The 24,658-nt window shown below is 35.6% G+C and overlaps 1 protein-coding gene across 4 annotated transcripts in view; it reads left to right on the forward strand.

Moving 5' to 3' along the window:
- The window catches only part of ATF2 (activating transcription factor 2), an 83,469-nt gene that overhangs the window by 15,646 nt on the left and 43,165 nt on the right, over positions 1-24,658 (forward strand). For 3 of the 4 annotated variants that reach the window (XM_010859801.1, XM_010859800.1, XM_010859799.1), the window contains exons 3-5: positions 8,944-9,018; positions 10,507-10,576; positions 22,668-22,764. In XM_010859801.1, the coding sequence (XP_010858103.1) occupies positions 8,987-9,018; positions 10,507-10,576; positions 22,668-22,764 (199 nt within the window). In that variant the 5' untranslated portion in view covers positions 8,944-8,986. Of the gene's footprint in view, positions 1-8,943; positions 9,019-10,506; positions 10,577-22,667; positions 22,765-24,658 lie in introns of those variants that run through there. The other variant, XM_010859802.1, reaches the window with a different exon arrangement.

The raw sequence follows: 24,658 nt of genomic DNA on the forward strand, positions 1-24,658 counted from the left end.
TTTTTAATTGGCGTCTTATATTATGTGTGGTTTTATTTGATAATGGGTCTATTGAGTAACTCTACAAGTTCCCAGAGAGTCTTTCTGTACTATTTTTTTAAAGTGGTTTACATAAAATTGCTGTATAGTTGGTAAGCAAAGAATTGCAACGCAAGACAGTTCATATGCACAGTATAGCAAAGCTTGCCAGCTGGCAGGCACAGTATAGCAGGAGAAATTTCTCATACCATTTTTTACCTTGAGTAAGTCATTTCACTGTTAAGGGCATCATTTGTAGTTTGCATAGTTAGGACTAGATCAGGAATACAATGAGGTAAATAATCAGAAATCCATGTTATAAGAAGGAGCCTCTGACCTGTATTCAAGAGAGAATTTTGGACTAACATTTTATTTTTTGAATGGGCAAAAGGCATAAATAAAGTTGATGTTTAAGGATACAGATTTGAAAGGAGTAAGCTAGGGTGATCTAATGTACAGTATAATGGATATAGACAACAATATTGTACTATAATTAGGTAATGTAAAATAAATATACAATGTCAGTTGTACTACAACATACAAATGTATCAAGGTAGCGTATTTTACACCTTGAATTTACACAATGTTGTATGTCAGATATCTTCCATTTTTTAAAAAAGATTGGGCAAAGGAAGCAGTTTAGAGATTACAAAGAGCCAATATATATATGAAAAGGTTCAATCTCATTTGTGTGTCAGGATATGCAACTTAAAAATTTTTTTCCCACTAATTTAACAAAAATGTTAAATATTCACTGTTGGTGTGAGCATTGAGAAATTAGGTCTTTCTGTACACTTACAGGTAAAGTAGAAGTCAGTGTTATGTGTCTGAAGAGTTTAGCAATATAAATTAAGTCTTAAAAATGTGCCTTCACTTTGATATAGTAGTTTCAGTTCTAGAAATTCATCTAATGGAAATAATTACAGATATTACACAAAGATTTGTCCTCAAAAATAGTAACTGATGATGAAAATCAGTAAGAGAATAGTTGTAATAGAGCTCAGACAGTGAAGAATTCACCGGCACTGCAGGAGACGTACTTTCAATCCCTGGGTCAGGAATATCCCCCAGAGAAGGGAATGGCATACCTTTCCCTTCTGGTATGGTGCTTCCCAGGCAAGCACCCATACCAGTATGTGCTTACCTGGAGAAACCCACAGACAGAGGAGCCTGATGGGTGACAGTCCATAGGGTCACAGAGTCAACACGACTGAGCCACTAACACACACACATAATGGAGTAATAGAGAATTAGTTATAAATATGTTGTATCTGTATGACACTGTAGATCTATATGGAATACTATATAGCCATTAAAATGACATTTAAAATTTAATGATTTTTATCAGGAGTCCCTAACCCCCCAACTGCAGACCAGTACCTGTTCTCAGCCTGTTAAGAACTGGACTGCACAGTGGGAGATGAGCATCAGGGAAAGTGAGTGAAGCTTTGTGCCATGCACCAATCCCCATCACTCTCCTCATGGGTTCAGATTACCACCTGAACCATCCACCCCCACCCCAATCCTCCACCTCCATCTGTGGAACAATTGTATTCCACAAAACTGGTCCCTGGTGCCAATAAAGGTTGGGGACTCCTGATACTATTTAATAATGTGGCAGAATTTCAGTTCAGTTCAGTTGCTCAGTTTTGTCCGACTCTTTGTAACCCCATGAACTGCAGCACACCAGGATTCCCTGTCCATCACCAACTCGCTGCGCTTGCTCAAACTCATGTCCATCGAGTTGGTGATGCCATCCAGCCAACTCATCCTCTGTCGTCCCCTTCTCCTCCTGCCTTCAGTCTTTCCAGCATCAGGGTCTTTTCCAATGAGTTAGTTCTTTGCATCAGGTGGCCAAATTATTGGAGCTTCAGCATCAGTCCTTCTGATGAATATTCAGGACTGATTTCCTTTAGGATTGAAAGTTTGATCTCCTTGCAGTTCAAGGAACTCTCAGGAGTCTTCTCCAACACCACAGTTCAAAGCATCAATTCTTTGCATTCAGCTTTATTTATAGTCCATCCATATCTGACATCCATCTATACGATTACTAGAAAAACCATAGCTGTGACTAGACAGACCTTTGTTGGCAAAGTAATGTCTCTACTTTTTAACATGCTGTCTAGGTTTGTCATAGCTTTTCTTTCAAGGAGCAAACATATTTTAATTTCATGGCTGCAGTCACCATCTGCAGTGATTTGGAAGCCCAAGAAAACAAAGTGTCACTGTTTCCATTGTTTCCCCATCTATTTACCATAAAGTGATGGGACTGGATGCCATGCCATGATCTTAGATTTTTGAATATTGAGTTTTAAGCTAGCTTTTTCACTGCAGATGGTGACTGCAGCCATGAAATTAAAAGACTCTTGCTCATTGGAAGAAAAGCTGTGACAAACCTAGACAGCTCAGCATTTCACATGATGTACTCTCCATATAAATTAAATAAGCGGGGTGACAATATAAAGCCTTGACATACTCCTTTCCACTTTGGAACCAGTCCATTGTTCCATGTCCCATTCTAACTGTTGCTGCTTGACCTGCATACAGATTTCTCAGGAGGTAGGTAAGGTGATCTGGTATTCCCATCTCTTTAAGAATTTTCCACAGTTTGTTGTCATCCACATAGTCAAAGGCTTTAGTGTATACAATGAAGTGGAAATAGATGTTTTTTTGCAATTCTCTTGCTTTTTCTATGATCCAGTGGATGTTGGCAATTTGATCTCTGGTTCCTCTACCTTTTCTAAATCCACCTTAAACATCTGGAAGTTCTCAGTTCACACACTGTTGAAGCCTAGTTGGAGAATTTTGAGCAGCATTCTGCTAGTGTGTGAGATGAGTGCAATTGTGCTATAGTTTGAGTATTCTTTGGCATTGCCTTTCTTTGGGTTTGGAATGAAAACTGACCTTTTCCAGCCCTGTGGCCACTGCTGAGTTTTCCAAATTTGCTGACATATTGCTGACATTTTAACAGCATCATCTCTCAGGATTTGAAATAGCTCAGCTGGAATTCCATCACCTCCACTAGCTTTGTTCGTAGTAATGCTTCCTAAGGCCCACTTGACTTCGCATTCCAGGATGTCTGGCACTAGGTGAGTGATCACAGCATCATGGTTATCTGGGTCATTAAGATCTTTTTTGTATAGTTCTTCTGTGTATTCTTGCCACTTCTTCTTAATATCTTCTGTTTCTGTTAGGTCCTGTATTAGGTACAATTATTTAAATAATTGTATTTTAAAGGAAATTGTAATATTCTTTTTTTTTTAATTAAAAAATATTTGTGTATTTTTATACATTATTCTTTCTTTTTCTGTATTTTTCTGAGAGGAAATTTAAAGTTCTTTACAAAGTCTTAATTCAGCAGGTGTAATTTAGTTCATAATATCCAAAAATAGCAATGACCTCTTTGTGAACCCCAAATAAACCTTAAGCTTTAAAGATTTTTTTTTAGAATTATATTATGTAAGATTGATCATTTATGTGGTATACTTAGTAGTGGATACTGCTATGACTCTGTTATAACAAACAAAATTTAAACTATACCTTCAACCATGTTTGGAGTTCTAAAATAAAATGCCTTATAGCAATGAAATAGAAAAAATATGAAGAACATACACATGTTTATATGTGGAATTGTCCTAGAAACTGGAAAGAGAAGTCTGAGCTGGATATTTGATTAGCTAGTATAAACTCTGTCACTATTCTGGAAGTCTTGATAGCAAATAGTCTTGAGAGTATCTTAGTTCACTACTACATCCCTAGCACATAGCATAGAGTGAAGCACAAATTAGACCCTCAGATATTTGTTGAAAGGTAGAAAGTAGAAACCTTGGCAGTAAATCACAAAGAGAGGGAAGATGAAGAATATTAGAAGAAGAGTTAAAAGAGAGATTAGAGAAACTAAAGAAACTGACTTCTTAAATCTTGTGTAGAACCCTCTGTGTACTCTTCATGCCAGTGATTTTCCTACCACTATAGGTTGTAGAGTCTTCTCCTGTGTTCTTGGAAGAGGGTGTTTGCTATGACCACTGTGTTCTCTTGGCAAAACTCTATTAGCCTTTGCTCGGCTTCATTCTGTACTCCAAGGCCAAATTTGCCTGTTACTCCAGGTGTTTCTTGACTTCCTACTTTTGCATTCCAGTCCCCTATAATGAAAAGGACATCTTTTTGGGGAGTTAGTTCTAGAAGGTCTTATAGGTCTTCATAGAAATGTTCAACTTCAGCTTCTTCAGCATTACTGGTCGGGGCATAGACTTGGATTACCATGATATTCAATGGTTTGCCTTGGAAACAAACAGAGATCATTCTGTTGCTTTTGAGATTGCATCCAAGTACTGCATTTTGGACTCTTTTGTTGACTTTGATGGGTACTCCATTTCTTCTAAGGGATTCTTGTCCACAGTAGTAGATATAATGGTCATCTGAGTTAAATTCACCCATTCTAGTCCATTTTAGTTTGCTAAAATGTTGATGTTCACTCTTGCCATCTCCTGTTTTACCACTTCCAGTTTGCCTTGATTCATAGACCTAACATTCCAGGTTCCTATGCAGTAGTGCTCTTTACAGAATTAGACCTTGCTTCAATCACCAGTCACATCCACAGCTGGGTGTTGTTTTTGCTTTGGCTCTGTCCCTTCATTTTCTGGAGTTATTTCTCCACTGATCTCCAGTAGCATATTGGGCACCTACCGACCTGGGGAGTTCATCTGTCAGTGTCCTATCTTTTTGCCTTTTCATACTGTTCATGGGGTTCTCAAGGCAAGACTACTGAAGTGGTTTGCCATTCCCTTCTCCAGTGGACCACATTTTTTCAGAAGACTCAATATATGGACATCACCAGATGGTCAACAGTGAAATCAGATTGATTATATTCTTTGCAGCCAAAGATGGAGAAGCTCTATACAGTCAACAAAAACAAGACCGGGAGCTGACTGTGGCTCAGATCATGAACTCCTAATTGCCAGATTCAGAGTTAAATTGAAGAAAGTAGGGAAAACCATTAGACCATTCAGGTATGACCTAAATCAAATCCCTTTTGACTATACAGTGGAAATGAGAAATAGATTTAAGGCACTAGATCTGATAGAGTGCCTGATGAACTGTGGATGGAGGTTCATGACATTGTACAGGAGACAGGGAGCAAGGCCATTCCCAAGAAAAAGAAATGCAAAACAGCAAAATGGCTGTCTGAGGAGGCCTTACAAATAGCTGTGAAGAGAAGAGAAGCAAAAAGAGAAAAGGAGATACACACATTTGAATGCAGAGTTCCAAAGAATAGCAAGGAGAGATGAGAAAGCCTTCCTCAGTGATCAATGTAAAGAAAGAGAGGAAAACAATAGAATGGGCAAGACTAGAGATCTCTTCAAGAAAATTAGAGTTATGAAGGGAACATTTCATGCAAAGATGGGCTCAATAAAGGACATAAATGGTATAGACCTAACAGAAGCAGAAGATACTAAGAAGAGGTGGCAAGAATACACAGAAAAACTATACAAAAAAGAGCTTTAGGACCCAGATAATCGATATGGTGTGATCACCCACCTAGAGCAAGACATCCTGGAATGTGAAGTCAAGTGGGCCTTAGGAAGCATCACTACAAACAAAGCTAGTGGAGGTGATGGAATTCCAGGTGAGCTATTCAAATCCTAAAAGATGATGCTGTGAAAGTGCTGCATTCAGTATGCCAGCAAATTTGGAAAACTTAGCAGTGGCCACAGGACTGGAAAAGATCAGTTTTCATTCCAATCCCAAAGAAAGGCAATGCCAAAGAATGCTCAAACTACCTCACAGTTGCACTCATCTCACATGCTAGTAAAGTAATGCTCAAAATTCTCCAAGTCAGGCTACAGCAGTACGTGAACCGTGAACTTCCAGATGTTCAAGCTTGTTTTAGAAAAGGCAGAGGAACCAGAGATCAAATTGCCAACATCTGCTGGATCGTTGAAAAAGCAAGAGAGTTCCAGAAAAGCATCTATTTCTGCTTTATTGACTATGTCAAAGCCTTTGACTGTGTGGATCACAATAAACTGTGGAAAGTTCTGAAGGAGATGGGCATACCAGACCACCTGACCTGCCTCTTGAGAAACCTGTATGTAGGTCAGGAAGCAACAGTTAGAACTGGACTTGGAACAACAGACTGGTTCCAAAAGGAAAAGGAGTACGTCAAGGCTGTATATTGTCACCCTGCTTATTTAACTTATATGCCGAGTACATCATGAGAAACACTGGGCTGGATAAAGCACAAGCTGGAATCAAGATAGCTGGGAGAAATATCATTAACCTCAGATATGCAGATGGCACGACCCTTATGGCAGAAAATGAAAAAGTACTAAAGGGCGTCTTGATGAAAGTGAAAGAGGAGAGTGAAAAGGTTGGCTTAAAACTCAGCATTCAGAAAACAAAGATCATGGCATCCCATCCCATCATTTCATAGCAATTAGATGGGGAAACAGTGGCTGACTTTATTTTTCTGGGCTCCCAAATCACTGCAGATGGTGACTGCAGTCATGAAATTAAAAGACACTTTCTCCTTGGAGAAAAGCTATGACCAACCTAGACAGCATATTAAAAAGCAGAGACATGATTTTGCCAACAAAGGTCCATCAAGTCAAAGCTGTGGTTTTTCCAGTAGTCATGTATGGATGTGAGAGTTGGACTGTAAAAAAAGCTGAGCACTGAAGAATTGTTGCTTTTGAACTGTGGTGTTGGAGAAGACTCCTGAGAGTCCATTGGACTGCAAGGAGATCAAACCAGTCCATCCTAAAGGAGATCAGTCATGAATATTCATTGGAAAGACGGAGGATTTGAAGCTGAAGCTCCAGTACTTTGGCCACCTGATGGGAAGAGCTGACTCATTGGAAAAGACCCTGATGCTGGGAAAGATTGAGGGCAGGAGGAGAAGGGGACAACAGAGGATGAGATGGTTGGATGGCATCACCGACTCAATGGAGATGAGTTTGAGTAAACTCCAGCAGTTGGTGATGGACAGGGATGCCTGGCGTTCAGCAGCCCATGGGGTCGCTAAGGGTCAGACACGACTGAGGGACTGAACTGAACTGATGGGTTTGTAGATGCTTGCCCGAGAGCGGTGTGCTGTAGTAACAGTTCTCTATCTGCAGTCGTTGTCTTCTCTGACAGTTTAGAGTTGAACAAAGCCTCCTTCCCATGCTTTCCTAGGAGCATATTTTCACCCTTGATGTGAAAGGGAGATAAACCTGGATTTAGAGGTTTGAGATTAGCATTTAAGCCTGCTGGAGAAGGTGCTTCGACTGTTGTCTTTACAGCTACCTCAGCTAGATATTAGGAAATAGTATAAGGAATGGGAATTGTTATTGGTTGGCTAGAAAATAATCTGCTGTGTATATAAGGAACTTCTTTTGTAGAATGGGACAGTAGTAGTCATGGGGGTAGAAAAGAATACCAAGGGTTAATTCCTTCAGAAAGCTTTTCTATAAGTATTGTATTGGTTCCCTGAACTACTTCTATATTTTTAATATTTTAACTCTTATTCTTAACCAGATTGTAGTGAATTTCTGTTTTCTTTCTTCTGCTTGACTAAAAGTTTCTCAGAGTGGAGGGTCTGTTTGTTTTTTTCACCTTTGTGTCTTTGTGTGTGATGTTTAAATGTTTCCTGAACTCAACTGAGTTTAAATATTGCTTTGATTTTTCAAAGTAATATGAACTGCATCTTCTTACTAGTTTTAGGAGTTTATTGAGATAGGTAACATAATCTAAACTTATCTGGTTCATATCATATAGCAGTTTATTCATTCCTTAGTATTTAATGGGGGCTTCCCAGGTGGCACTAGTGGTTAAAGAATCTACCTGCCAGTGCAGGGGACACAAGAGGCACAGGTTCAGTCCCTGGTTGGGGAAGATTCCCTGGAGTAGGAAGTGGCAACCCACTCTAGTTTTCTTCCCTGGAGAATCCCAGAGACAGAGAAGCCTGGCAGGCAATAGTCCATGGGGCTGTAAGGAGTCAAGATGACTGAGGAACTAAAACGTTCTCTCTCTTTCAGGAGAACTTTCTTCTTCCTATCTCTTATATCATCTTTGATTCCGGGACTCAGAACTGTAGCTATTTGCACATTTCTCCACAGGAATTACCCAATTCTGTTGAGCAGGACATTCTTCACCACATTTATAAGCAATATTATGTAAAAATAATTTTTTTTCTCTTATGTACCGTTGGCTTTTATGGATAAGCATATAGTTAACTCTGTTCGCCACTAGATGGGGTTTCAGTGAATGTAATGGAGTATTAGCTGGGTTTAAAAATGAGACACTTAGGGGAGGGAGGTGGGAGGGGAGTTCAGGATGGGGAACACGTGTACACCCATGGCGAATTCATGTTGATGTATGGCAAAACCAGTACAATATTGTAAAGTAATTAGCCTCCAATTAAAATAAGTAAATTTATATATTTTTTTAAAAATGAGACACTCACCTAAGTAGTTTAAGTGTTGTACTCATCCTTAAGCTAATATCAGATAAGTAAGCTATGAAATTAGGGAAGAGGGAGCTCCTTCAACAACATTGTGGCAAATAGACTTTGATGAATTAGGCTGAGAACCAGACCACGCTGACTGCATTTGAAAAAATTTAAAGCTTTCTGAATAGGTATTTTGAAATACGAGGTCTCGTCTTTTTGCCAGACTTCAAAAGTCAGGATTTTCACTCTTAATTATTGCCCTTCAACCACAACCTTAAAGGCTAAGCTAAATGTTTCTCTTTTACCTTATGGTAGAGTTGGATATATTTTGCATTTATATGGGTGTTTTGTTTTAGGAGCAGAGCTCTATTATAAAGATTCTTAATAGTGAGTGGGTTTTTGGATGACAGTAGTTACAGAGAGTGTAATTATCTGAGTTTTTTTATAAGTGTTTCAAAACTAAATACTTAATAGTGTGAAACCACTTTGTTTTTCAGTATCCTTGCCATGAAAAAGAGGACGTGATAAGTTGTTCAGCTTATGAAATTCAAGTTACATGTAAATTCTGCCAGGTGTGTATGCAATAATTTGGTATTTTGGGCTATTCAAATTTTATTTTTCATATTGTAGATTATAAGTATTTTCATAGGTTATTTCTAGATCATGTTTTTTTAATATATAAATAAGGAATACTTATTTATATAGTATGTAGTTTAGCTGATACTCCTATTGTATTTTTAAATTATTAAATAGAGCATCAAAGTACACTCAACTATGACAAAGATAAATATATATATTTTAGGGTTTTGATTTCTCCTTAAATGAGTTCCAGATAATACTAGTCCCATGAGGTGAAAAAGGGTTCAGATAGAAAATGGATGTGGCAGATATGCTGCATTCTAGGTGCTCTTCTGGTCATTTCCCTTGAATATACTGTCTTTGAAAAGTCCTGCCTCCCAAAAGAAATAGTCTAGCACTTCCCAAATCTGACTATAATAGCTATTGTCATATCTGTTTGTGAAGGGGTTTTTCTGAAAGGTTTTTGAAGGTTACATATTTCTGAAAGGCTAACAAACTAGTGTTGAAAAAGGAATAATTTTACAGAATTGTTAGTTCATTCAAATATAGTTGTTACATGTAATTTGTAGGAAGAAAGCAAAAACAAAAACCTGCAAGTTAATGGAAGGACTAATTGGGAACTTTCAAGTCTAAATCAAAAAGTAGGAAAATGATATTGACTTGAAGATGTCTTTTTTTTGTAGTTTTTGGTTTAAATCAGGATCCAGGAAAGTCCCCATATTGTATTCTGTTTAATATGGTTTATTCAACCTCTTTTAACCTAAAGCAATTCCCCTCTACTTTATCTTTTCTTTTATTCCCCATGACATTTATTTTTGAGGAGACCAGGTCTTTGGTGCTGTAGAATTTCGCTAATTGTATCTTAGCAGTGGTGTTTGACCTTTTTGTCTATCTCCTTTATTTCCTGTAGTAGAATCTAGAAAAGCTTGATTCGATTTCAGGTTTGGATACAGCCGCACCCTCCGCCCCCCACCACGAATACTTAATGTGCTTTCTATTGTCTCATCAGGGGACTCAAAATATTTGTCCCACTTTTGGTGATGTTAACTTAACACTGACCCATGAGTTCAGATGCTGTCAGCCTGACGCAGCCATTATGAAGCTCCCATCACCTTTGCTCCTGATGGTTTTATCAGACATTGATGAGAGTTGCCTATCCATTATTTCATTGGTATTTAAAGTAGTGATCTTCTAATTATTTCATTCTTTCCACACTTATGCTACTGAACAGGAAAGGTTTAACCTAATAGATCAGAGTTCTTAACAATTTTTTATATAATGTAAAATCTGCATGTTGCATGTCTTTATTCATAGTAAGAAAATGGAAGGTGGGGTTAAGATGTCGGTAAAACTGTTTTATTTCACATTCAGATAGAAAAGGTAAAAAACTTAATGAAAATCAAGTAATACTACATTTTAAGTTCTTTATTTAAAAATCTGTACTGTAAAATGTTTAACTATCTCTGAATGTTTTATTATAGGCAATACAAGGACCTGTGGAATATGAGTGATGACAAACCGTTTCTATGTACTGCCCCTGGATGTGGCCAGGTAATACATAAAGTATTTGGTATGTTCACATTTATTAAACACTTATGACAGTGAATGTTGTCATTAAGGGGATTCCTTTACGATATTTTGTACAATTTTGGAGTTAGAATGAAAATAACCCAGAAAAATTTGGAGAAAAAAATTCATTTTCCTCAGCAGCATATCTGAATTTTAAAGAAGACAATCTAATATGGAAAAAAAAAGTTAAGTCTTGTAAGGGAAAGATGGAAAACCTGGAGAAAACACAAGGTTTAAAAGTATTTTCATTTGACCATTATTGGTTAAAAATCATTGTAAACTGCCCAGTTGGAAATCAGATACATTACCTTATATGAAAATTGTTTTATTTGCTGAACTCTTGTGAAATTAACTAATTTTTACCTCTGAGCAAATCACTAATGTACAGCATATCACTAATATACTAGTGTTATTAAGTCTAAAATCTTTAGGCTTGTGTGGAAACATTTTCAGAAAATAATATTTTAGTGTTTCAGAAGATATTTCTGTGGTTTTCAATAGGCCATTAAATAATCTAATATTGTTATAATAATCTTAAAATAACTATAGACACTGAGGAATGAAAAAATAAATTTAATGTGTAGTAAAATTGTAGAGTACTTAAATATATAAACTGTAAATCATAAATATTAAAATGTTTCTCTGGTTCTCATTGTTTTCTTTAGTTGATACTTTAAGTTGAGATATAATTTATATACAGTAAACTGCATATTACTTCTAAGTGTACAGTTTGATACATTTTAACATATGTATGTACCCATAAAACCATCACAATTCAGATAGTGAACGTATTTGTCATCTCCCAAAGTTTCCTGTGCTTGTATTGCCTCCCTCTCACCCCTCCCAACCCTGTCAGCGTCTGTTCTGCCTTCTGTCGCTATAGGTTAGTTTTTATTTTCTAGAATTTTATGGAAGTGAAATCATACAGTATGTACTTTTGACTGGATTCTTTCATTCCACATAATTTGCAGTTTCTCCCTTTGTGATCCATAGTTAATTCCTTTTCATTGAGGAATAATATTTCCGTAATTCACAAGCAGTTACTTATTCACTTGTTTATGGACTTTTGGCTTATTTCCAATTTTTAGTTGTTAGAAATAAAGCTATTGTGAATGTTTAAGTACCAGCCTTTGTGTGAACACATTCTTTCTTTTCTCTTGGGTGACTACCTAGAAGGGTAGTGGTGGGATCATATGTTACATATAATAGGAAACTGTCAACCTGCTTCTAAAAGGCAGGAACCACTCACTATTTCCACTAGCAGTCTGTGAGCAGTCCTGTTGTATAATACCCTTGCCAATATTTGGTGTGGTTCTTTTAATTTTAGTCATTTTCATTGGGTGTATACTGATGTATTGTGTGTTAATTTGCATTTCATTGATGAAAAGATGAGCACTTTTTCATTTGCGTATTGGCCATTTTTATACCTTATTTTTTGTGAAATATTTTCAAATCTGCTTGTTTTTTAAAATTGGGTTGTCTTTTAATTATTGAGTTGTATGAGTTCTTTAAATATTCTGGATACCAGTCCATCTTCAATTTTTTCTTTATGTCTCTGGTTTCCAACTTGATTTTCATAATATGAAAATAATCTGTCCATCAAAAGATGGACAGATGTTTCTAATGTTAATGAAGTCTGATGTGTTAATTTTTTCTCTTTGGTGGTTGCTTTCTGTGACTTATCTAAGAAACTGTTGCTTACCTTTAAGGCACAAAAATACTCTCCTTCATGTTCCTCTGAAAGTTTGGCTTTTCATTTAGGTCTCTTGCCTTTTGAATTAATATTTGTGCATAAGTATGAGGTAGGAGTTGAAGCTCACCTTTTTTTTCCCTTATGGCTTTTCAGAGATTCTAGTGTCACTTGTTGAAAGATTTTTTTTTTCTTTCTCCATTAAATTGCTTCATCCCTTTTCTTGAAAACCAAATGATTTGTAAAGCATGGATCTGTTTCTGAGCTTCTATTCTGTTTTTTCATCAATCTGTCAAGTTTTATGCCAGTACCATATGTCTTGATTACTCTAGCTTCATAGTGAGCCTTCCAGTCACTTAGGGTAAGTTCTCCGATTTAGTTCTCCTTTTTCAGGATTGTTTCAGATGGTCTTTTAATTGTAGTCCGTCCGGTGAGGGTGTAGTGGTATCTAAAGATTTTAGTTTACATGATGTCCAGTGATGTTGAGCAGGATAAAAGTGGGGCTTCCCTAGTGGCTCAGACAGTAAAGAATTCGCCTGCAATGCAGAAGACCCAGGTTCAATCCCTGGGTTAGGAAGATCCCCTGAAGAAGGAAATAGCTACCCTCTCCAGTATTCTTGCCTGGGGAATTCTATGGACAGAGGAACCTGGTCTTGGGGTCACAAAGAATCAGACACAACTGAGCGACTAACGCTTTCACTTTAACAGGATAAAGGTAGAAGTTACCAGAGTTGGTGATATTTTAAATGGGTTGGTCAGTGAATGCCTCTGTAATAAGGTGACACTTGAATAAAGATGTGGAAGCAAACCCTACACATACCTTGGGGAAGAATTTTTCAGAGTGAAAGAACAACAAGTTTAAGGCCACGAGGGAAGAAACGGATTTGGTGTGTTTAAGAGCAGAAAGATGACTGCTGTAACTGGAACATATAGTGATTAACTAGGATAAGGGTAGGAGATGAGGTCAGAAAGGTAGGGGAATAAAAAGAGCCCATAACCTGTAGAGCTTTTTTGTTGACTGTGGTCTAAGGTGTTTGGGTTTTATTCACAGAGGAATGAAAAGCCATTGCTGAGCTAATAGTAGAAGCTGGGAAAGTAGACTGGCAGCAGTCAGCTGAGAGATAATGGTGGTTTGACTAGGTGTTAGTAATGTACATATAGAGAAATAGAGTGATTTGACATATATTTAGGAGATAAATTTTGTATACATTTTTCTATAAATTCAGGAAAGCAATTTCCAAAATCCTTTTCCACTAAAATTTTGGATATGATTTACTTATAATGGTAAATTACATTTACTCCTTGGATTTGGGACTAAGTTAAATAGAAAGGTGGACTTAGAGAGTCCACCACTTAAAAAGTCCACCACTCTTTTTTTTAATGGACTTAAAAAAAAGTCCATTTTGCTGAAATGGACTGTACAAAGAGAGCGTAATTCTGTAACCCCTGGATTATAGCTAATACAGTATATTTCTCAAGCCAGCCTTTGGACCATGACCAATTTTGCTGTGTTGTTCTAGGAATCATTCTTGAAAAGTCAGTCTCAGACAAGTCCCTGATTCTTTGTCTTATTCTTTTCTGCTTAAAATAGTTGGAATTATCATCTTGTGATTGACTCTTTAGTAATATATATGCCACTTTTAATAAAAAGCATTGTATTTAAATTTACTTAAGAAATAAGGTTAAATGAAGCTTAGCTCTCATCTGGCATTTAACCAAATGAAGATTAAATGCCAACAAAAGATCAGAGAGGATGAGAACCCAAGATCGAATTAGTAACATCTAACTTTCCCGGTTTTTGGTACCTCAACCCCAAAACTGGGAGATAGAACCAGTGAGAGAATGAATTCAATAAAATTAAGGGAATTAAGGTAAATGAAAATGAGATAGTTTTCAGGTAGAGAAAATATTTTAAAATTGCTGAGGAAAAGTACACAATCTGTTCAAGCACACCCACACTGTTTATAGACACTATTAATGCTTCCTTAGCTGATGAGATGAGGCAAATGGAACATTACACAACACATCCCAGGGGTAAAGCCAGAGCTTATTCACCTCAATACCAGATCCAGGAAGTCTGGGAACTTTTTGATACTCATCATTTGAGTTCTCATAGCAGACTGCCTTGTACATGCCCAATCCGTGGCACAAATAGTCAAGAGACTGAGAGGTAGACTACCCCTCAGGCCACGAAGAATAGGAAGGAGAGCCTTTGTAGAGTCTTCGGCAGATAGCAAGGGTGTTCCAGTGCTTTATCAGGCCTAAAAATCACCCAACTGTTCTTCCTCAGTATATATATATCAGCAGCATTTCCATCTAATGATGCTGTCTATTAATCAATCTATTATTATTTTGATATTTTCTACCATCAGAATGTTTATATTTTTGGCAAAGCAGCAGCCATTTTACTTCAGTCATATTAAAAATACTCCTTCTGCACTCTCCTTCATTGTGGATAAAAGTGCAAGATGGCAAATGCATTTACGGTTTGACCCAGCAATCCCACTTCTGGGATTCTGTCCCACAAATGTTATGTCAAAACTATGAAAGGACATATGCCAAGGTTATTAAATATATGTTCAATATATTTTGTTACCTGGGAATCGTTGGACAGCAGTTTTCCATGGGAATAGAAGCTGAAAACTACAAAGCTCCTTGAAGCTTTAGTTTGGAAGTGACAGGGCATCAGTCCTGTAGCATTCTGTTGATCATGCAAGTCACCAGACCAGCTCAGACTCAAGGGGTGGAGAAATAGGTACCACCCTCTGGATGGGAGAACCAACGTTAACCACATGGCAAAGGGAGGAGGGTATATATCATACCAAAAGGAATTTGTGGCCATGTTTTACAATGTGCCACAGATGAATACTGCAATATTTCTAGGTAAAGTAATTCTTGGGATTGGTCTCAAAAAAAGAAATGCTTTGGGTGAATTGTGAGTAGCGATGAAATGAGATGGATCATAGGTTGATAACTGCTAAAGCTGAGTGAAGTGTACCAAGGGTGTTTATTACACTATTTTTTTTTAATTTACTTAAATTCAACAGAAGAAAAAGCAACCTATGGCTGAATATAAGAACATTTGTGTATCAGAGATTGCTTAAAATACTTAATTTTTTTAGAAAATATGAAAAAATATTGTTAGAATAGTTTTTTAGACTCCCTTTTATGAAAGGAGATAACACTCATTTTTCTTCTTCTTTCCTCCTCCCTTGATGTCTGATAATAATTATTTTTCCATTGGTAGAGTTAGAAATACATTTTGATAATCCATACTCCCCATATTTCTTCAGTTTTACTTCTGTATTTAAGTAGTATAGAGAGGAAGGATGAGAACTAAGCTTTAAGGCACTCCAGTGTTTAGCAGTCAGAAAGAGGGGAAGGACACAGAGGAGGCAGAGAAGCAGCAGACAATGAAGAAAACTGTTCTAGAAGTCAAGTAGAAAAAGTTTCAAAATGTGGAGAAACAGTATAGTCATATAGTTGATAGGATAATTCAGTATTTACTATTGAATTTAGGAATATGGGGACTGTTAAGACACCCTGGTAAGAGTAGTTTCAGTGAAAGAGCAGTGATGACAATGAGATTGGAGTCAGCCTGAAGAGTAAATGTGGAGAATCAGAAGTGGAGACTTTATAAGATACCTTTTTAATAGCTTAAAGGGAACAGTGAAATACTGCTGGAGGAGGATTAAAGATGGAGCTTTTTTGTTTTGAATTTTAAGTTGCGACTATCACAGCATACTTTACACTGTAGAGAGAGGAATTGTTGCAGAAATAGGGTCCTTAAGAGAGGATGGGATTCAGTGTTCAAGTGGAAGGACTGGCCTTACATAGGACCATGGACAATTTATCCATAGTACCTGAGAATGAAAAGTCAGGAAGAGGTGTAGAAGGTTTGAATAGAGAAAAGGAACCATATCAAAACTTAGACATACAAACATGTTTCTTCGATATGGTCACCATCACATCAGATCAGATCAGTCGCTCAGTTGTGTCCAACTCTTTGCGACCCCATGAATCACAGCATGCCAGGCCTCCCTGTCCATCACCAACTCCCGGAGTTCACTGAGACTCACGTCCATTGAGTCAGTGATGCCATCCAGCCATCTCATCCTCTGTCGTCCCCTTCTCCTCTTGCCCCCAATCCCTCCCAGCATCAGAGTCTTTTCCAATGAGTCAACTCTTCGCATGAGGTGGCCAAAGTACTGGAGTTTCAGCTTTAACATCATTCCTTCCAAAGAAATACCAGGGCTGATCTCCTTCAGAATGGACTACATTTCTGTATATTCCATTGCACAAAAGAAATTATCTTTAGAGGCTATGGCATATTGTTATTAAGAGATGCAGGCTGAGACAAAGAATCAACCTTAACAACAGACTGATCAGCTTGTTTTTTAATATAATAACCAGGAAGTAGGAGTCCCAGGTTGGCTGATTATGTAATCCTCATCATGCTGCTTCCATTTTTAGGTCCAAAATGGCTTTTCAGCTCCTGACATGAAGTCCACATTCCAGCAGTAAGGGAGGGAGAAGGGGAAGCAGAGAAGAGCATGTATACACGCATCATTTTAAGAGCATTAACTGGAAATAATGCAAATGATTTTCACTCATTCTTTTGATCCCAAAAGAATATGGCCACCTAACTGCAGAGAAAGCTAGAAAATGTGGTCTTTGTTCTGGGCAGCCAAGTGCTCACCTAAAATTTAGAAATTCTTAATTTGAAGGAAAAAGAGTAGTAGATATTAAGGGACAGCTGGCAGTCCTTGACATAATTTTCAGAGATGATTTTGAATTTGGGAACATAACAAAAAGTCATTTGGAGCCAGAGTCTGGTTAAGCTGGCAATACTAAAGCTACCAGTTGTGAGTTTAGTTAATAGTAATATATTAGTGTTGGTTTCTTAGTTTTGATAAATGTGCCACAATAATATGAGAACACTAGGGGAAACAAACTGAGTAAGGAGTGTACAGGAACTCTGTGTACAATTTTTGCAACTTTTCTGTAAATTTAAAAGTTTTCCAGAATAAAAAGTGTATTCAAAACAGTAATGAAAAAGGTCTACCTGAGAAACTGAAAAGTTGCTTGTGAACCATAGAATAGAGCTTTCAAATATTTATCAAGTGTGTAGCATACCATGTCTAAATTTGTGCTCCAACTTGTTTCAAAAAAGATTGGAGGAATTAAAAGTTCCATATAATCGTTGTTGTAGTAATAAAAGCAATTACAATGATACTAACATTTTTCAACTTAGTCACCGTGCTACTAAGCTTATGTGGGTTATGTTATTTAATCCTGCACCAGCCCTATGAAGTTGGTGCTACTGGCCTCATTTTACACATGTACAATCAAATATACATTATTGAATGCCTCTCAGTCACAGAACCTGTGAACACTGGAGATAAGTGTGAACCCAAGCCTACTTTTGTGTTATGTTTATAGCAAAATATCGCAAAGCCTTCGAGGTATATTTCAATAGGGGTCTTTGAATATGTATCTTTTTCAGTGAACATTAAAAGTTTTTCTTTTTTCTTAATTACAAAAGTATCACTGAGAATGCTGACAAAGTAAAATCTAGCGAGGATGTCTGTCAACATTTTGTGCATTTCCTAAGTCCTTCCCCCCTTTTATTTTTCAAACAAAATTGGGATCATACCGCATGTATTAATTTGTATTCTATTTGTATGCAGATGACATTATATAGTATTATCCTATACATTATACAGTATAGCACTGTACTATATTACATAGTATATTATACATTATATAGTATGGTATATTGTGTGTTAATTGAAAACATGAGTTTGAGTTCCTATATAGTGTTCTGTTGTCAGAATATGTCCCAAAATCTATTTACCTATTCCTCTTTTATGGCCTAAAGATTAATTATTATGGCCTAAAAAAATCACAACATTGTGATGAATATTCTCTATAACCCCTTATGTACATCTCCCTAATTCCTCAAAATACATTTTTAGAAACCAAATTATCAGATCAAAATGTATACACATTTTTAAGGCTCCTCATACATTTTTTCATATTGTTTTTAAAAGCGAAAACAACTTTTTAGTTTCACTAATAACTTTAAGTATTGTTCTCATCATGAACACTTCATTCCTAGGTATTAATAACTTTTTTTGGCATATATTTGTTCTCTGAGATACTTAAAATAGTCTAATCTATATTATAGTAATACTTTATAAGTGTTACTGGCCAAATGATAACTGGGCCAAGGTCAGCATCATCCATTTGTTAAATCTTGCTTGGACTAGGAATAGTTATGGTCTCTCTCTCGATTCAAATAGTAATTTCCTAGGAAATCAAAAATTCTATTAAGCATTGATTTTAGAAGCACCAATCTGATGGTGGTAGTACAAATTATTTTTTGTCACTAGTTAACAACATTCTTCCAAATTTGAGTTTTAGCTTTAAAACACTTAATGAACTTAAATTTTCAAATAGATTTAAAAAATTTTAAGTATATTTTGTTGATAATGTTATTTCAGAGAGACCTATAGAAATCAGTGCAAAAGTTTTAACTGTTGGCTCTTTCTAGTAAATTTTTTTATGTCCCAGTCACTGTTAGGTATTTCATAGATAGACTTTTGATAATTTCATTTGTTTTAACGTGATGTTCCATTGAATTTGGTAAAAGAGACAAAGTTGAGATAATTTAGTGAAAGAGTCTTTTTAACATTGAAATTTTTACATTTTATTGATAATAGCTTTGCTTTTGGTGATGCTCTCATTGAAAATTTTTTCTTTGGTGAAATGTTAATACATTATAACTTTTTTTAAAGGAGATAAAGATTTCATTTTATTTAATCTGAAGTTTCAATGAAAGTATGGGAGAGTGTGTGTATCTGTGTGTATTTGATCAGTAACTCCCTGGTGTTAAATTAGAGTACTTAAATTCGTGAAAGAAGTAGTAAAATGGGCTATTGGCCTAATGACCTTATAATTTAATACCTATTTAATGTTTTATATTAGGAATAATCATCTATATCATGGATATAAATGCATGTATTAAATGCAGAATGACTCATTTCTTAATTCTGATAAGAGTGTTCACACTTTGGAAACACAAATTTCTCCAATACCTGAGCTTAAATTAATTTTTTATGGAAGCAACTATTTTACCGCCTCCTATATTTGTCAGGTTACCCTTACTTTTTAACCCTGTAAGAGACATTGTTGGCCTATTCTAACTTTCTTGACTGCCTTTCCCGTTGTTTATTCAGCTGCATGTTCAAAGTCTTTCTTATTTGACAAAACACTGCACATGTATAACATTTTCATTGGAATAGTGCTCTCAATTGCCTGGAAGAAAGAAATTGTATGAATGCAATATATTATTACTAGCAGTCCCACTCCAGTGTTCTTGCCTGGAGAATCCCAGGGACGGGGGAGCCTGGTGGGCTGCCGTCTATGGAGTCGCACAGAGTCGAACACGACTGAAGTGACTTAGCAGCAGCAGCAATATCATTATTTTTCTACAAAACTTATTTTTAGAATAAATCTTTTAATTTGTCTGGAAAAGCAGTTCAAATAGATTCTTGCAAAACTATTTTAGCTTGTAGTAGCTCTTTTGTATTTGTTGAAAAAATAATGCATTTTACATATATATATATCTTTTCCTGGTGACTGCCTTTTGACACTGTTGTAAGTTTCTCGTTATAGGTAAATAAGTCTTCTCAGATGGTAGGCAACGTCATAGATATAGATAATATCTATATCATGATAAAGATCCATGATACTTGATACAAGTGAGTGTCAATGTATCAACTTGATACTAACTTGTATCAAGTATCAATTTCAATGTATTTTACCCATGTATAAAAATATTATATGATTAACAGTTCCTTTATAAATAGCATTTAGATAAACTTGATCTGTGTTCTCTTTGAAACTTTGTGAATTCATATTCCTGGCATTTCTCCTTTTACTATTCATATGATCTTAAATGTATTTTATGGTCCTTTTACCTGCTACTTTTCACTTAGAATCAGTCTTGTTGGTATTTTCACATATTTTGTACAAAACATAATGTTATTTATTGTATATGTAGTTGCTGTTTGATTTGAATATTTGTGTTCAAACCAGTAACTAAGCAGAGGATACCGTTGGGATAAAATTCCTAGGAGATAACTTTGTAAGCTTGTCTGTTAATTATGCTGACTTTGCTGTTTTAAAATCTAAGACCTCTACTAAAATGCATTTATTTGCAAATGTTTAATGATTACCTTCAGTGGAGAAGCCACATTGTTAGTTTCTTTGGAACATAAAGTGAATCTTGCTTTAAGATACTTGTAAGACATTCAAAACTGTAATGCAAAGTAAAAAGCAATGAAGTAGTGCTGGTAAATGCTATCGCTATGTTCATTCTCCAAAAGCTTCGTTATTGGAAACTCTACGAAAGGATGACTATTTCTTATTTTTCCAAATTTGGAAAGGATTCTTATACATAATGACAAAGCAGTAGGAAAATAGCACTTGCATAGGGCAGAGCTAGATTATGATTGCTCAATGATTGTTTCAGTTGTAAATGAGTAAGTCAAGGGATAGAGTTACTCTTTGTATATGTATACTCATCTTCAATGGGAATACAAACAGGTTCCAAAGAGGGGACATATTAATAATTTTCCACTGGTGTACAGTAACTTAAAGACTTAGTAGAAAGCATACTTACATGAGAAAACAATATAACCAAATTAAATTAACGCTTAATTCACCTTTAGGAACAGTCTGTGGTTTGGTGGTTTTTGTTTCTTTTAGATTGGGCTTGAAGATTCAGTTCTTTACTTGTAAGGAGTTCATTCTTTTAGTTAGCATTTATTGACTATTTACTATATGTTAAATTTAGGGAAACTGAAATAGTAGGAGCTCAGTCTACTTGAAAGGAAATATGAAAACATCAATATAATAAAGGCAATGGCACCCACTCCAGTACTCGTGCCTGGAAAATCCCATGGGCAGAGGAACCTGGTAGGCTGCAGTCCATGGGGTCATGAAGAGTTGGACACAACTGAGCGACTTCACTTTCACTTTTCACTTTCATGCACTGAAGAAGGAAATGGCAACCCACTCTAGTGTTCTTGCCTGGAGAATCCCAGGGACGGGGGAGCCTGGTGAGCTGCCATCTATGGGGTCGCACAGAGTCAGACATGACTGAAGCGACTTAGTAGTAGTAGTAGTAGTAGGTGCTATAAACATGTACCGTGCAGAGCAAAATCAGATATAAATGACAGGGATTAACTTTTTACAGTGGGCTTGTGGGCTGGGCCAAGGATGATACAGGTCATACTTTTAATATTTAGAAAAGAAAGCGTAATAGATAGAAATATTTCTTTCTTTTACATTGTTTTAAGGTTAACCCTAAAGCTGCTATCACTAGTTGCATGAAAGGAAGTATGTATTGAGTTGAATAGGGAATGGTAAGACCACAGGGTAAGGAATCCATTTCTGGTAGTTCTGAGAAACCATGTTCATTATTTTAACATCCCATTTTTAAGGATATAGCCTAGAGAGTGAGTATAGATCTCTTAATTTAACATATTATAATTATTTCTTTGAAATTAAAAAGTGCTCTATATTCAGTTGTAAATGTTGCTAAAGATAAGGAGCATCTTCATAAAGATTGATATCCAGACACAGGAGATATTTGAACAATGTATTTATTATATTGTAATCATAAATGTCACCTTTAGCATGTAGGACCTATCAAAGTTAAGTGTAGCTTTAGAAATAATTTTGCTTCATTTTTTTATGTAAGAGTATGATAAAAAATGTAAAACCACTTTATTCTAAGTTAAAATTTTTATTTTGAAATGAATTGCTTTATTGTATTGACTGCTGTTTCTTTGCTGGATTATAATCAAGGCATTCTTTTTTTATGTGGTAACATAAAGCACCTGATTTACTTCTTAATTTGTCCAGGAATAATATTTTTATAAGAAAGTTCTCATTTTAAAAGTGGTAAGTAACCTGAAATCTAAGTAAAATAACAGAACTTTGTTCAAAAGTCATTATACCGTGGAGTATATATTTCTACTATGATATGGCAAAAATTAAGTCGTCTATTTTTAGTGTCCAGATGAAATTTATGTAAAGTTTCTTTGCCTCAGGTTTTGTTTTTAAATGCTCTCAAATGAGTTAAGTGACCTAGTATTATCATTATTGCTCATTCTTAGGTAATGAGTTTCTCTGTGATTGAGACCTAGTATGTTTATCTATACTAACAGTAGATTCTTTATAGTTAACAAACTGCTATGTCTTTGTTAATGGTGGTTTTACATGTTGTTGTGGAAATGAAAATTTCCTTATCATTTAACTTATTTGATCAAATTGAAAATCTTAACTATATTTTAAAACTTTTTGCCACAGCGTTTTACCAACGAGGATCATTTGGCTGTCCATAAACATAAACATGAGATGACACTGAAATTTGGTCCAGCACGTAATGACAGTGTCATTGTGGCTGGTTAGTATATGCTTTTATTAATAGTTTATATACATATTTCACCTGGAATGTGCACAATTTTTGTGTATTCTCTGTAAATAATATAGTCTGGTGATATTCCAATGACTTCATTTACAATAAATGTTGGCAACATGTATTTTACCCATTACATTTTCATGTTTCCTTCTGACCATTCATTTCACATTTTTTGTATAGTTTTCAAATGTAGACTTCAATATCATTTTTTGTGGAAGTTAATTAGGATCTGGGAGCATTCATACCATTTCCAGAACTTACATTTAACTGATAATTCAATTAATGTGATGTTTAGTCATTGTTTCTTTTAGCTGTTTACATCTGCTTTACAGTGCTATGTGAAGCTAGAAAATGATCAGGCTCCTCCTGTTGGAGAAAGCAGTTAGCAGACTTGTTCATTAGGATTTTGTTTATGTTTCTGTTTGGACTAAACATCTGTGTTAGTAAAATACTCTCAATAAATGGGGCTTAAATTCAATAAATGATTTTTATTTTCCTATGTTGCTCCTGTGAACATACTGTATCACCTAAATGGATGATTATCTTTCAGTATGTGAAAAGAGAAGCCCAGTACATGCATTGGTTTATTGTCCTTCCATGCTGTGTCAGCTACTTCTTTTTTGGGTATTTATAGATACATACATCTCTGTATATGTATACACACAGAAGTATTGTGATAAAATAATTTTATATAAAATTTAATATATAAATTTCAGTCCTTTTGTCATAACCACAGTCATGTAGTCCAAATATTCAAATTAATGTTTTAATTTTTTTCTCTTGTAAAGCGTAGGTTATATATTTGTAAGTCTAGAATTATATCTAAATACTGAATATTATTAATACTTTTAAGTTATTACCCAGCTTGAAATCAAATTATCTTTCATAAGCATTGCATATGATAATGAAGAAAAAAGATAATTCTTGTCATTCAGTATCAAGATTTTTGTCTTGAAAAAACTGGAGGTAAAACAGATAATTCACCAAAAAACAATTTGTTTAGGAAAAATGTAGGGAAACATTCAGCATATCTTTATTTCTGTAAGTAAAAGGAAGCAGGTAAGAGTGTGGTGTGCATTTCTTTAAAATCCCATGTATCAGATATTGAGAGAGAAAACCAAAAATGCCAACAAAATAACTACAGCCTGGAAGTTTCACTCCCCTGAGCATGAAGGTCTTTCCTTCTCTGGAACTTCTTGCTTTAGAGCCATATCTCTCTCTGTAACATTTAACTCAAAAATATTTTGAGATTGGTTTCTAGAACTTACTTTCCAATCTGTTTACATTTAATGCGCTAGAAAAGTAGAACACATTTAAACATAGCACTTGACTTTTTTTCTTTAAATACATTTGAGATCAGTAGTATAGCGTAACTGTGTAAATATAGTGCATGATGCGTGTGATATATATTTGATGATCAATAGCCAAAAACCACATATGCATGTTTAAACAATTGTGCCTGTGTTGACTTTTTTCTTTCCAAGCCTGATCATTATAGTAATTGCTGATAAAAAATGATTTTTGCATATGTATTTTAAAGACTCCTCTCCCTTTAATACAAAATAGGAACCCTCTCTTAGGCATAGATAAATCCTTTGGGCATGAACAGAAGAGTCAAATTTAGGTTCAGTTTACTATTGCAGTCATGATGGATGGACCTAGGTTGATACAAGAATGCTGGGCCCTTATTACCATTTTGTATGTCTTTGGGGGAGTACAGGTTATGTACATTGCAGACTGTTAGGTAAAATGATGACAAAAAGTCCTTCAGTAATTTTGATAATACTACTACTGTCTGAGGTAGGCCTATATTATATCTAATGTGTATGACAAATAGATCATTTTAGTGTAAAATATTTATACGTAGTAATACTCTGTG

The sequence above is a fragment of the Bison bison genome, unplaced genomic scaffold (assembly GCF_000754665.1).
Source record: "Bison bison bison isolate TAMUID 2011002044 unplaced genomic scaffold, Bison_UMD1.0 scf7180017864460, whole genome shotgun sequence".
Taxonomy (NCBI): domain Eukaryota; kingdom Metazoa; phylum Chordata; class Mammalia; order Artiodactyla; family Bovidae; genus Bison; species Bison bison.